At 47.4% G+C, this 15219-nt stretch overlaps 1 protein-coding gene across 2 annotated transcripts in view; it reads right to left on the bottom strand.

Annotated features, from left to right (window-relative positions):
• LOC122393236 (protocadherin Fat 3-like) overlaps positions 1-15219 on the bottom strand; it is a 45024-nt gene that overhangs the window by 29097 nt on the left and 708 nt on the right. For both annotated transcript variants that reach the window (XM_043389086.1, XM_043389085.1), the window contains exons 2-3: positions 1519-1599; positions 976-1106 (exon numbers count right to left, since the gene is read on the bottom strand). In XM_043389086.1, the coding sequence (XP_043245021.1) occupies positions 976-1106; positions 1519-1599 (212 nt within the window). The remainder of the gene's footprint in view (positions 1-975; positions 1107-1518; positions 1600-15219) is intronic.

The raw sequence follows: 15219 nt of genomic DNA, 5'->3' as shown, positions 1-15219 counted from the left end.
AGTCTTGGTATTATCAGACTCCATGCTGTACCAATCAAAGAGTAACTACACTTCCACTTCCACCTTCCAAGTCACATTTTCCTGACCTACGTCTTGACAGAGAGATTCGGTCTCAAGCAGGAGCTGGCTGTCATCTGATCAAAGTTGCTCAGACAACAGACCAATATTGCCTGCCAAACAGCGTGCCGCCACGGGAACAAAAACCAAACATCGATCCGTGTGGTCCCGAGGTCTCGCTCGGGGGCAGACTGGCCTGATTTCCCAAGTTTGCCACGCATGTCGGGGCTAATTTTTACGACACGCCGACAGTCAAGGTCGCACCTGAGCAGCACGGGGACATTGATTGGTACTCGCTACCACCGTCCGCAGACCGGACTGAACACACTGCCCTGATTGGGGTGGTCCGGTCCACCACTGCTCTGCCGCCACCGCTGTTCAATAATCGATCAGTGGGTTATTAGCGTGGCGCTAGCGGACAAGAATAAAGCACGCCGGTAATCGTTGGGAATCCGCATCGAACACGAATGAACACACGCCAGTCTGACTGCAAACGGGTGATTGGTGCAGCGTGGGTCCGCTTTACGACCATGTGGTTTATTCATATCACAGCCCCTAACTTGTGACTGTCGACGTTTGGTGGGCATGAGCGGCGAACACACAATGGCATCGTTTAGTTTTACTCGGATCGTATAACGGTAACGACGAGGAGGTCGGCCACGCTTTTCACCGGGTGGTTTAGGCCGACAGGTCACGGGCATATAACGCAGCCCACTCTGGCATCCACGTGTTCTATCCACTCACCCCAGAATGTATAGCTAGGTGAAGCTTATTATTTTGCATTATGATGTTCAAGTCGACTCAATATTTCCTCTAAAACCAAGCGTTTATCCGCAGTGCACGCCGCAGCGGTCAGACTTAAAACTGACGCGCTATCCCTTGCACGAAGCTACAGATGAACTCGGTAAGAGTGCTCACCTCTCTGTCTAGTGCGCTGGTCAGTGTAATGTTGGACGTGCCGGGCTGGATGGTGACTGGGTAGTCCTGTCTGTCCAGACTGAGTCGGATGTCACCGCGCTCCGACGGGTCACCCTGCACCTGCAGAGAACCTGCAGACAACAAAAGTGGGGGCATGTCACCCAGGGGAGCAGCAAAAAGCTTACCGACATTATTGCAGAGAAAGAAAGACACTAACACCTGACCAGCTTGGAGTTGGTAATAAGCAGTTGTTATGTTGGAAGTTCTTTCAGTCGAAGTTACGACCCATATGTGATGATTTAAATTGGAAAGGCTTCGATACAGGTAGTCGTCACTCGTCACTCGTCATGCATGCTGAATTAAATATCGATTGAATAAAAAGATTAAACAAAAACCAAACTATTATCTAATCCAAAGCATCAAATAAGGTGCCTCGATGTGTAGCAGTATGGACGTTTTAAAACTACGAATAGTGCCATGAAATGCGTATCATCACGTTAGCAAATCAGAATTAGGCTCTATCAACGGTAGGTCTGCACTCACCTATAACGGCTCCGACGGGCAGGTCTTCAGGGACGAAAAATGTGGCCACCGAACTAGACTCTGGTAAATAACACCTTGAATCTGGAAACAAGAAAATGTATCGATAAGTCCCAAAACCCACTCATTGCCTTCGGTTCATGTTTGGCTCTCAAAGATCGGCATAAGTACGTTCTAGGGTTTTGTTTCGGGGCGCCTTCCATCACGGAAGCCCCGCGGCATTTTTCACAATCACGCCTCCACTCTGAAGCCTACGGTGCATTTTACCGAGGGTTAGCGAGGGGAGGCCGGTGGGGTGAGCGTCAATCACATGCCAGTTGGGCATGTCACGTACGGCGGCGTCGGCGTGTAACATTTGACAGATGTTCGGTATGCGTGGGCAGGTGTTTGTTTCCTTTTTCATACTCGTGGTTCGGAACCCAAACTAAAACGAAAAACCGTAAATTCCATGTTAAAAAAAAAAACTATTAATAATCTAACCAAACTACGAGTGCAAGCTGGATTTCCGTTTGGGAGTGGATGCGCTTCGTTAGCTTCTAGCACAGCTGATGCTCCATGGATATAATGATATGGCTGGAGTCCGAAACTGTCGGAAAAGATGATTATCCATTCCACTGCGACCTTAATAATCCACCGTAGCCTAGTGAACCGAAAACCGCGTTTCATCCTCGTTTCCGTCTTTGTCTTATTAGCTCAGCCCGCCGACCGACGACCCACGGCAGCCCAAATGTGGTCAGACAGCTGACCGTGCCTCTCCGATCACGTGACCGCGATTTACATCTGTGCTCCGATCACGTGACCTCGGTCAAAGCGCGGCTGCAGGTGAGCTATAGAATGGGCACTGGGCAGCAGCCAGCATGGGGGGGGAGGGTAGGGAGTGAGGACAGGCACAGCCGGGGTGGAACAATAACTAGTATCCGGCGCGCGGTGTGGGGAGGGATGGACAATATAGTGACGGTAATTGGGGGCGAATTTCATGGGTAGTGTGGTTTGAACTGCATTGCTGAATCAGCTCGGCAGCTGTTAATGTTTTGGAGCCCAATGAACAGGGCAAACAAGCCTGAGCGCTGAGGGCCCATCGTAATAGTTCCTGCTTAAAAATGAAGATCAATGCTCACAGTGCAATTTAATTTCTACTTCTACCTGTATCCAACTGGCTTTATTTTCTTTCGAGAATCCATTACCATTACCATTACATACCTACTTATTTTTCGCTTGATTATTTCTATTCCCTCTATCGATATAATCCCATAACTCCTTTATTTTGTATAATATAATTTTGTATAATTTTGCATGGCTGAATTGAATGAAATAAAATAAAATATAAAGAAACATTCATACCTAAAACAGCTATCTAAATGAGCATCGAAATCATACAGGGTGTTTCATAATGAGTGTTCATTTTAAATGAACCATTGGAGGATCTTAAATAAAGCAATGATCGATAATTTTATATGAGCGTTGTTGCAAAAAGATTGGCTTTTTTATCTGTGCAAAAATTATCCCAAAGCATTTAGTCTCATGGCCGCCATCTGCCGCGATGTCAGCAGCACAGATGCGATGCACTGCGCCGTTCACACAAGGAGAGGCAGTTTGGGCAGTCGCAGAATATGGTAGGCTGAGAAACATAACTGCGGTCCGCTGTAGGTATGGGTACCATTTTAAGGAAAAGCATAACGTACCATTACGGAATCACGGTGCAACCCTCCTACCACACTTTTGGAACTGCAAAACACCGTGGATGCATTTGCTCGTGGGCTGAAGCCAGAGGACGTCAGGCAGGCGGTTCGGCATGTCCGCAGGAGGGCCGAAATCTGCCTCCGCAGAAACGGCGCCAGTGCCGAAAACTGAAAGCATGCAAGTGTCTGAAGCCATCACGACAGAAAAAGCCATTCTTTCGCCAATACAATGGTATATCGCTCTATGTGTTATGAATACAATAACTTAGATTTTGAGCCTATTTAAAATGAACATTCATTATGGAACACCCTGTTAACACCCAGCTAACTAAATCAGCATCTAAAAGTCGCCTAAGGGCAGTACTTGTGGGTACCTACTTGAAATCAGCAGCTTCATATGCAAATTACATCCCTGTCCATAAATTACGTGCTATCGCTAAATGCTGTATAATGGTATGCTTGTCGCATGCTCTGATAAAACGTTCCTCCCGTCTATCAAGAGTCCATCAGTCCGTTTCATCATAATCCATCATCGCACACTCCACTTCCTTCATCACCCGTTCACAGCCACTTCACTTACTCTCACCCCAGCCGGCCGTGTTTTACCGTCTGGCGTCTCACCTACACTCTATGTTCCCAATGACGTCACTAAAGTGTCTGGACGGGTCTCACGAGGCACGTGCCACCGACCGCAGCCCGGTGAGCATGTGGGACAGATGGGCTGAGGCCGTGCCCGCGGGGCAGTGAGTCATCGCCCCGAGGCGGTACCTGAACGGACGGACGGACGGTCGGACGGGCGGACAGTGGGCTTGGCGGACGGACAGACGGACAGACGGACGGACGGACGGGCGGACGGGCGGACGGACGGACGGACGGACGGACGGGCGGACGGACGAATAGACGGACGGACGGCCAAGTGGACGGACGGACAGTGGGCTGGGCGGACAGTGGGCTGGGCGGACGGACAGATGGACGGAAGGCGGATGGACGGGAGGTGGATGGACGGACTAATAGACATAGGATGGGCAGGCAACCGATGAACAGACAAGTATGCATAGAGACGGACAGACGGAATGACTGACAGTCACGGGCGACTGACAGACGGTCAGACAGGGCGGGCAGGGTGGGGAGGGCACGCGGCTGCCTCTGATAATGATGTGGTCACACGCGGCGACCATCGGTGTCACTGAACCTCCCTGGACCGAGGCCAGGGGTGGGCGGCAGCTATGTTTGTGTCATACCACGGTAACAACAGCAAGAAGGTGAAGGCACACCATTACAATGAAGATGTGGAGCTGTAGATTGGGTAGTGTACCGGGCTTGCGGCAAGGTAGGGAGGCTAGGCAGAGAGATGTTGAGTGACTGCAGGGCATAATGCACATCAGCAAGTGGCATCAAAGGTAGATATGGTTAATTCAGCAGCATGCAATCCAAGGAAAACGTTGCTTTGGAGACATTGGACATCATACATAAGTGCAATAAACTTCAAATAAGACTGACTTCAGAGCTGCTAAACTAATATATGCTTGCACTTTTGTGGAAAGCAAAGAAGTGTGGTAAAATCGTAGGCAAATAAACTGAGGCATGTGCTGTATGTACAGGGTGTCCCAAAAAATGTACCTCATTTGAAATTAAGATATCTCAGTGTCTGAGCATACAATTATCCTAAATTTGATGTCATATGAAAGCTAATTGCATAGCATTTTGTTTGATATAAACTATTTTACTGTACGTTACGTGACAGCCGAGTGATAACGGAAGAGCAAAACCCTTGCAATTTCGCTCTTCAACTATTTCCACGGGTGTTTCTGGAAAAAAAAATCAATTGTTTTGCCGATATTTTCAGCAACTCAGAACAAAACACAAAAATCATTAGAAATATTGAAACTAGGTTTCATTCATGCATTCTGACATAACAAACACCCATCGCATCACATCCCAGTTAAAGGTTTAGCCGTGCTAACGCTCGAAGTGCCCTCCCTTTCGCTCGACACACATGGCGGAGCGTCTTTAGGACTCTTGGGCTACGCGGGCACATGTTTCAAGCGGGATTTTCCGGATGCATGTCCGGACCGAGTTCCTCAGCTGGTCCAGAGTTTGAGGATTCTTTGCGTAGGTATACCACACTCTTGAGGAACCTCTACAGATAAAAGTCAAGGGGCGATAGGTCTGGGGAGTGTGGCGGCCGGCTAACGTTGGCACGCTGGGGTATGATCCGATCACCCATGCGCTCGTTGAGCCAGACCATCGTTGATCTCGGAAGTGTGTGGAGGAGCCCCGTCCTGCTGTAGCCATTGGAGGCTGATGGTGTTCACACAACTTTTGCACACTTGTGGGAGGACCTCTTTTTTGTTTTGAAGTGGGCCTTTAATTTCCGCTGTGTTTGCACCACAGAACCGGTTTGGAGGTAGGGTTTTGCAACTTGAATCCTTTCCTCCTTGCTCAGCTGCCCATTTGTGCAAAATCAAGTGCAAAATGAAAGCTGTGAAGCATTAATTGCCATGAAATTAGCTTTAATAAAATATATGATAGCTATCATCAGTGCGTATTTTCTGAGATATCTTCAGTTGACATGAGACACAATTTAGAAACACTTGTGGCAGTAATTCAAGTGCGAAATTGCAAGGGTTTTGCTCTTTCGTTATCACTCGGCTTTCACGTAACGTACAGTAAAATAGTTAATATCAAACAAAATGCTATGGAATGAGCTTTCATATGGTACCAAATTTAGGATCATTGTATGCTCAGACAATGAGATATCTTAATTTCAAATGAGGTACATTTTTGGGGGACACCCTGTATGTTACTGCGTCCAAAACCACAGACAGCAACTATGAGCACTTAAAAATGTCAGGTTTGCTCGGATAAGGCTAGTGGCGACCGACACGCTATGTTAACAATGACAAACCACGGGCAATGAGCGCAGCAAAGATAACAAGTACAATAACAAGTCACAGCCTAAAGCCAAATCTGGGTCGGTCCAAACGGAGCACCAAACAGTTAGTAAACTGGCGCACGTGGGATTTCCGTGAGACAGCTTAAGTAGCGTACATCTTATGAGAAAAACGGCGAACAGAAATCAAAGCCGTGACAGGTACCGAGTGATTCTGAACAATGGCACAGGCAGAGATCAGCTCACGTTATTTCTAGTTCAGTCACCGTGTGAACTTTCATCCGGAAACGTTCCACGAATCTACTGCATAATCGTGAAACCACTCTTAACGGAAAGGCTACTAAAATATTCCTATCTCAGTTAAGCGGTGTGGACGGATCCCGACGCATTATATCCGTTTTCATCAGACCAGGTGGAGGTCAAGTCTGAGGACCTTGCCACCGCGCCGCACGCGCTGAGTCGGCCACTTTCCCCCGGGCGGGGGCGGGGGCGGCGGAAGTGGCCGCCACGCGCCGCCGCGCTCGACCACCCGCCGCTTCTGGCGTCTTCGGCCGGTGATTATTTTATTTGCGGCACGCGACACACGCCGCCCGCTGCCTCAAAAGGCACCGCCACCGCCACCGTCGAATGGTGGACGTGGGAAAGTAGACTGCGGTGGAGTGGTGCGACTGAGATTTGGACGGGTGCGGAGTGGGTGTGTGCACGACACGACCCAGTGCGGTGGGGACCATACTCGCTCCAGCTCAATCCATCGAAGTGCATAGAATGTCAACAATTGTTGGATTCCAGTACAGATGTGCTATCTCCTCCCCCCCCCAAGCAAAACACCTGAGCACATCCCCCTGAATAAGATGCTGCACCAGCCAACCGGAATCGGGTACTGGTGCAGTGCACCTGTCCCGCCCCGCCAGTCTCCCAACCCCTCACCGCGGCACATTCCGACTATATTGTTCAGCTCCGGTTGGCACGTGCTATGAACCAGTCGGCCCGGGTCGACCACAAATCTCGGACGGGCACGGTGTCGGGTAGGTATGTCTGGGGCCACTGAACCCCCGGTGTGGTGCGGTGAGCGACGGCATTTCGAACCGAGTGACGGATGCAGAGGCCAAAGTGGGGTTGAATGTAGCAATTCTGGTGTTGAACTGAGAAAAGGCACGTTGAGTGAACGAATGAAGGTCAAAAGATTTGAGGAAAATCTTCGAGCTTGGTCGCAGCTTCGTTTTCTTATTAGGAACGCTGATGAAGTAGAGACGTTGTCATCAATGCTGAGGCTGAGCAGTAGCAGTAAAGAATGTGTTTTTCTTATTAAAGTCATTCTATGGCCGACTCCGTTCCTTTTGTCTACTATCATGCTTGTCTTCTCCGCACCTTCGTCTTGCCCGCTGTTCTCCTGTAGATTTTAGGTGTGCGTAATTGAACTCTGGCGGCATTATTATGCCTAAGCCTTCCAGGAGGTGGGGGGACATTTTTTGCCCCCCCCTTAGTTTTTTATATATCTCCAGAATCGCCGCGCCGATCGTCACCAAACTTTCAGTACCCTCCCGTGAATAGCTTTTGCACATTGTGACCAAAACTTTTTCCAAAGGCTATGATAGATTGGCCGCTAATGACGTCAGAGTGACGTCATTTCTGCCATTTTCGACCAAAAAAAAAAGTTTCGCGGCAAGAGCTGTCAGGCCTGCAGCTTTAGAGATACAGAAAAATGTATCGACATAAGAGGTGTAGAATTAACAGGGCAACAAAACTGCTATCTCGCATTTTTTGACATTTTTGGATTTTGACCCAAAAAAAGTTTTTTTGAATATTATAGCCGAAAAATCCAAAAAGTTTTTGAATTTCGAAAAAACGGAACATATGTGATATTCCCTACACCCTTCTATCCACATACCAAATTTGAGATCGAAACCTCTTTTTTGGCCAAGTTATAGCGAAAAAACTGCTCAAAAATTGATGACGTCAAATTTTCAAACTCAATTTGTAGCAATTCTAGACCTCGTAGTGCAAGGAAAAGACCACCATTAGACTCCCCGTGACGAGCTGCATCGAATCAATACCCTTTTATGCAAAACTATTAACTTTGAAATTTGACCTTTTTTGACCTGACCGTGACATGACCTCCACCAGAAAGTGACCTAAACCGTACCTGATGGTCTTCTAACCAACACCATTGGGTTGGAACTGAAAAATTGGCCATAAAACATGCATCGCACAACCTTAGTAAAGTTGGGTTCATGTGCTGACCCTTGGTGACCTGACTTGTGACCTGACCTAGTATTATCAGTGACCTCTAATAGCAACATATGTACTAGGCAACTGACACTCTATCGCTGATTTTCGACAAAATGCGTTTTACTCGGTGTTATAGCGCATTCCCTAGAAGACCCGTGAACGGTGAAGCATTTTATATTTGACCTGACCTGTGACTTCATCGGTGACCCCGAGGTCAATGAAATTTGGTTCCTTCAAACAAATGCGACAGGGCTATCGAATGCCCTTTGAATTTTACGGATCCGTCCAGTAGTTTCGGAGGCACGGGGGGGCATAAAATGCCCCCCCCCCCCCACCGCGCGGAAGGTGGCCGGGAGGCCCACCGCCTGCCGGGCTAAATACTATGCATTCTTGTGTGTACCTATACACATGATCTGATAAAGAAAGGGCAGATAATTTACGGGTTTATACGAGTCACGTAGCCAGAGAGAGCATGTCTCCCTCACTGACTTCAACTAGCTGCGGGCTGCGGCTGCTCCTGCCAACCGCAAGGCGCTAACGCCTTCATCAGCAGCGCAATGTACCGGAGGCTGAAACGAATGGACTCCGGGCCATCTGTAAGGTAAAGGTAGGCCCCGTGATCATCTCTACTAACTGATCACGATCTTCTGATTTATGATGTCTCATGGAAACGAAAAATGATACCGTAACAAAACTGGCATTAAGAACGATACACGGAGAGCATCTGAAGAAGGTAGACAGCAGTGGTAGGAAAGTAGGACAGGAGGGGGTAAAAATGAAATAATTTGCATATAAAAATAACACCCGACTCGGACGGCCTTAATTGTGAATTGTTCAGTTTTTTTTTTAGAATGCACAATTGCACAGGTACCCAAACAGGTCTACAATTACCAATTTTAACTATATAGTTGTTTTATTTTCAACTCAATGAGCTACTGTATTCAAATACGGGCCAGGCACATCTGGCAGTTTCTACACAATCCGTATCTTGAAACGCATTGCAGCTAACGAGTCAGAGTCATATTTGCCAAGGTCATGCACAACAATGGATGTGAATAACTCGCTAGCTGCCAGCGCGTGACTCTGTGCAGTGTCCACTGCAAATGTGAGGCATTGTTTGGAAAAGGCGTGGGCAGCGTTGCATGATTTCTGGGGCCTAACCGGATCTTTATGGCTTATGCCCTCTGGGTTACAGCAGTTGTCTCGAGGTCATATTGCACCTTATCAAAGGCATTTTGCAAAGTGCGCACCGTATGGTGTCAAATTTGTTCTGTAATTTCTTATCATTGGCATTCGTTTTGACTGTTCCAATAGGATTCAACTTCAAATAGGTAATCCCATTCAATACAATCGGGTAATCTCGCAATGAAGCTATGACTTCTGTTTAAAGCTGTTTAAAGGTGCTGGAAAATCTGATTTTTCTTTCTCCTATAACATTTTCCTTGTACATAACCAAATGCACTCTTGATCATTAGTAAAGTACAGATTTGTTCACTGCTGAGCCTTACCACCAGACACGTTCATGCATCCGAGTGATGGATCTACGATCTCAGTGGATCTCAAAGCAAAGCAAACGACATACCTACTATGATCTATGATTCTACTGATCCCACGTAGAAAATATATCCTGGATCTATGATCTTATAGGATCTGACGACTAATCAAGAACAGGAATATGTGATCTGATTGGATCCCATCATATGCATCCTGTGAAACCATGTTTCCATGTGATTTCACGTCAGTTAGTGCTTCAAATCGATGAATTACGATATGTAATCCCTGAAGAAGAACCACTGCAATTTGGGACAAGCGATCCATGAATATTCACATGTTGACAGAAGTGAGCAAGGATCTATGATTTCAACGGAACTCTTTCCAAAAAAATAGGTTAGTGGCTATAATGCCAATGGACCTCGACAAATCAGAGAGATGGATCTATGATCCCACTGGATCCGAAATCAAGATCCATGGACCAGATCCCGATCCATTTTCTTGGTTCCGTGCACATGTCTGCTTACCAACTTTATCAATATGAAACACATGTATTGTCAGGGGAGAGAACCGCGATGCAAATTTGATGTTTTGTAAGCTCTATGTATGTATGTTTGATAGAGATTTATGAATATAGATAGAGATTTACGAGATTACTTAACTATAAACTGTTGTACCTACGTGTTTGTGTCCGATATCTTATTGGCAATAAATAAAACACGGCATTTGGGTGCCTTTCGCCGTTAAAAAAGATTTACGAACAGAAAAAGTTACTTCACTCTCCACAGAATCAAATGTTCAAAATGCAAGTTTAAGATTGGAGTGCTTGCTCACTGCTTAAATCCGAACAGACGAAAAAGTGAATTCTTTTCAATATTTCTAGGCCACAAAACAAATATACAGTTGAAAACAATAGCGAAATAATGTACTTACTGCACTTTCTACTATGCCAGTTTCGATTCATTCCAGTTTTAATTTCAATTCCAGTCTCAAGTCCTGACGCAAAGATTGAATTAGGGAAGACCCGGGAGGTATGCGCCGGTTTTGTGAAAGGGCAATTTTCTTCCAGTGGGCACTGGCTAGACCCGGGGTTTTCACTCTGTGTACATGAAATTGCCTTTCGCCTGTAAAGTATGCCTGATATTAGGCATCTGGGATCAACTATTTTGTCTCGAGATAACTTTAAATAAATCACGCGCTTTTTCGATCAATCAAAATACACCGGGAGGTATGGGCCATGGCCCGGGAGGTATGGGCCGGTGCCATGTTTCATATTTTTTCTTGACATTGAGAACACTATATTCGTAGCTGGGCTCTACGTTGAGCTTTCTTAGAGCCCAGGTACCGCATAAGCGGCCAGCAGCTTATGATCTCAGGCAGCTTTTGCCAAGTTGTCAGGGAACTCAGATTTGTTTTTCAATAGAAAAACACAATTCTAAAGAATAGTGTTTTAACTATTGACAACAAACCTTCGGTTACATACTTCATGGAGGTCACTTGGGCACATATGTGTTTTGGTAAACATGTTTACCAAAACACATATGTTTCATGTTCCATGAAATAAGACAAATAATATTTTTCCTTTCGAATGTAATTTGTACTTAAATTTTCGACCTTGTGCGCACAAAATAAAACTTATTGAAGAGGACATTCAATGGAAGTATCATTTCATTGATTTAGGATCACGTCAATCTGTCCTTACGGCTACACTGTTGATTGCGTAGGAAAAGAACTAAAGGGGAAATATCGTGCTTTTGTCTCATTCACCTTTCAATCAGCACGAATCGGATCTTCAACAGTATCATCACGCGCATCATTGGTCACATATTTATATGTGTACGTCCCCTCATCCATAGGCGGCGGAACGGGGAGGGCACCGGGGCACCGTGCCCCTCTTTGATTTTGGCATTTTAACATTAGCCCTATGGGCGTTGCATGGAAAGAATGGGACCAAAAGTCGGTAGTGCCCCCCTTAATTGAATGTGTTCCACCGCTAATGCCCTCATCTCTCTCACCTTTATCCCTATCCCTCCGCCACTCTCTCCTGCGTCCTCTGTCCCTCTGTACGTCATCACTTCTGAAGAAGGACGTTCTGCCCCTCTCTCGAAGCATCTTTTCGGCCCTCACTCCCCGTCGTCCACTCCGGGATCTCACTGTCACCACACGACCGCCCACTTGTCTGACCTGCGGCCCGAGCCCTCACCGCGCGCCGGAATCCGTCTCACTGACTGCAGCTCCTCGCCGGCAAGTCGTCGGCAGCCGTCGTCGTCACAGCCGACGGACGGCGGTCTAACTGGACCCTGTCGCGCCGCGCGGTTCCGCTCATTAAAATCCCGCTCCGTGTCCCCGAATGGCTCGCTGCGCTGCCGTTTGCGGCCGCCGAGGGCGGGATGGGGAGGGACGGAGGGCAGTGTGCACCGCCCGCCAGGACACCGTGGCCGAGGGTATAGTCGTGTTCGAGTGGTATGTCAATTGTTGTTCACGGTCCAGAAAGCCAATCAACAGAGGCGTGACGGGTAGGATCGTAGGCAAATAACGTGACGTCGATATTCTACATAAGCAAGCATTCGTCACGTTGGTTGTTGTCACAATAACAGCAAATGGCTCATCGACTTCAATGGTTTAAATGTAAACATAAAATAGCTGACAGATCAAGAACGGTTCGTCTTCTCGCCTGGTGCTCTCCGGTTCCTGAGTGCCGTGATTCGTCTAGTTCCGGCAAAGCGTGATTCGTCAAAACACCCACCGGATCCACCGGTATGTCGGAACAGGCGTGTCCCGGTGAGTGCGTCGCATCGGCACACCGTGTCATCTCAGCACCTTGCTGTGTCACTTTCCAAACCTCAGGGTGTCATCTTGGGGCCTGCACCGTGTCATCTTCGAGCTCACGCCACGCCAGCCTCGGAGCTGTTCTGGTACTCTATCGTGTGATGGCCAGGCGCAGGCAAGACGAGCGGTTTTGCACCACGCTCCCCGAGACCTTGCGGTTTCGCTAACTGTCTGTGCTCAGTGGTGTCGTGGTTGTGGAGGTGCCGGCGCCAGCGGCGGCGCGTGGCGACGGTATTAGAGAAAATGTCGACAATCACCGACGGTAACCGAGTGTAATTTACAAACACCATCAACCGGGGTGTGCGATAGTGACGGCTGAGATGGCTATGATTATTGTAATTACAGGCCACGATCACAGCAACCGCATAAAACAAAGGCACTAATGTAGGCAAATGTAGGCTTGCTTCACGAAGTGAAACAGAGTTACTGCTATGATGCTTCACGAAGTGAAACCTCGGTATCAGATTTGCAACAAAACATGTTCATACATATAAGGAATTATCTGTTCCGAAATTGTGTTATATATTTTCGCAAAGCTTACTAGTCTATAACATACTCGTACATGCGGACGTTAGGCCGAGAGGAAATTGGGCTATACGATTCCTTTCGTCGTTTCGTTACAAATTGAGCAGAAAGAATATAATTGAGGCATATCAGGTGGCTATTATTGATGACCTCGGTTCAACCGAGGCCATCAGGGTCAATGGCCGTGACCTGGCCTTCACTAAACTCAACACCCATCATAAACCATGGAAAAACGTCATTTCATATGTTAGCGTGTTTCTAAGCACAAACAGACAACAGTCTGAAAACGCTTGGATAATGTGCGCTGACATTTGCCAAATCGCCATTCTGGCCTGAAATGGTATCAGGAAACAGGTCACAAGCCACAGGTCATTTGAGTTAGGGTTCTTGCGAGTGGGGCGCCCACTCCACTTTATCACCATCAGGACTGACTATTCGCAGAGGAAAGTGCCGGCTCAGCCGAGTGAGACGTTCAGGGATTAGTGTAAAAAACATTACATTTTCGAATAGCTCTGGTCAGCTGGGCCGCTGGCCCACCAAAATGGCCTGATTTCGAGTATATCTTTAGGCCGCGTGCTCTCATTGAAGTTGACAGGCAAACGATATTGGTTGCCATTTTAGTGTAAATCATAAATGCATGCAATGGTATCGGGAAACAGGTCACAAGTCAAGGGTCATTTGGGCATGCAATGCAGCCTTAAACCATCGTATCGGTACATAATGTTTCTTTTCTAGACGCTAGATAGCAGACGTCTTAGATATAGCGTCACTTCATCTTTCAACACCTCAGGCCTTGCGGCTCTTGTGTGGAAATGTTGCTTAAAAGTGAGAGGTAATTGCGAACGCAAACTGGCTAAATTGCGTTGATCATTGCGGCATTGGTCCGCTAGAATGCAGTAGCATGCTGTGCCGCAACGCATGGATGTAGTGCGGCACAGCCTATGTCCCAGCAAAGAGATAAGCGAGGCAGCCCGATCATCCAATGATAGCAACTTAGGGATATGAAGAATGATACTGGAATCTGGATGATGGATGTTTCGGTGGTCGATCCAATGGCCGGAAGGGATGCCGTGCCAGAATTGGCCCCTCGAAACTCCAAATGAATCGGGGAAGTCGTGAAAAATCAGTGAGATAGTTGAAACATACCTACCAATGCAATAACATGTGCATCCTCAATTTACTAGCATAAGGGGTAAGCTTAATCCTCGCCGGCACAGGCCATTTTGAGTCCTTCGACGGCACAAGAGGGGGGGGGGGGTGTTACGACCCCCCTCGCGTTTGGCCCCTGATGGAGCTAGAGCTTCGCGGAAAAAACGAGCGTGTTGCCCGTCACGAGAGGAAGCCAATGATACCCAATTTTAGGGTCCTAGGTCATCAGTTGACCTTTCAAGTCAGGTCAATGACCCAAAAATCGGGAATATCGGGACCTGTTAGAAAGTCGTAAAGTGTGGCTGTTTAGGGATTTTCGGGGATGCTGATCACGAATATCGTGTTAGTTTTGATCACAGATGATGTCGTTAAGCGTTTAGACCAGGTCGGGTCAGGTCAGGTCAGGTCAACCAGTAGGGGTCGTGACGGGTATTCGCAGTACCTGTCATCCGCCTCTGACAGATTCGCGTAACATGTTACGAAGGCACCAAAACTCCTTCGTACTTGTTCAAATGGTTGCTAAATTCGAATTCAGCTCCAAACACTAGCCTAGAAACATGTAAAACTCGAAAAAGTGAACCGAGGTCACCAAAGGTCAATGACCTGACCTGACCTTCAGGTGACCTTGACACCCACCCTAATGCATGGGAGCAACACCAAATCACATGTTTGAGCATTTGAAACCACGAAAAGCTTGCAAACGCGCGGCTAATGCGAGCCGACATATACGAATCGTGATTCCGGGCAAACATGGTCTCGGAAAAGAGGTCACAGGTCAAAGGTCATTTGGGTCAGGGTCATGAAATTTTCAGAGTAGGTGTAAAATTGAGCAATGCGAGGGTACTGTAAGTTTCGTCGCGATCAGCTGCTTTTGACGCGAGTTATTCGCGAAAAACCTTAGGGGGGTTT

The sequence above is a fragment of the Amphibalanus amphitrite genome, unplaced genomic scaffold, assembly GCF_019059575.1.
Source record: "Amphibalanus amphitrite isolate SeventyFive unplaced genomic scaffold, NRLGWU_Aamphi_draft 000525F_arrow, whole genome shotgun sequence".
Classification (NCBI taxonomy): Eukaryota; Metazoa; Arthropoda; class Thecostraca; order Balanomorpha; family Balanidae; genus Amphibalanus; species Amphibalanus amphitrite.
This window is presented reverse-complemented; position numbering and strand designations above follow the sequence as displayed.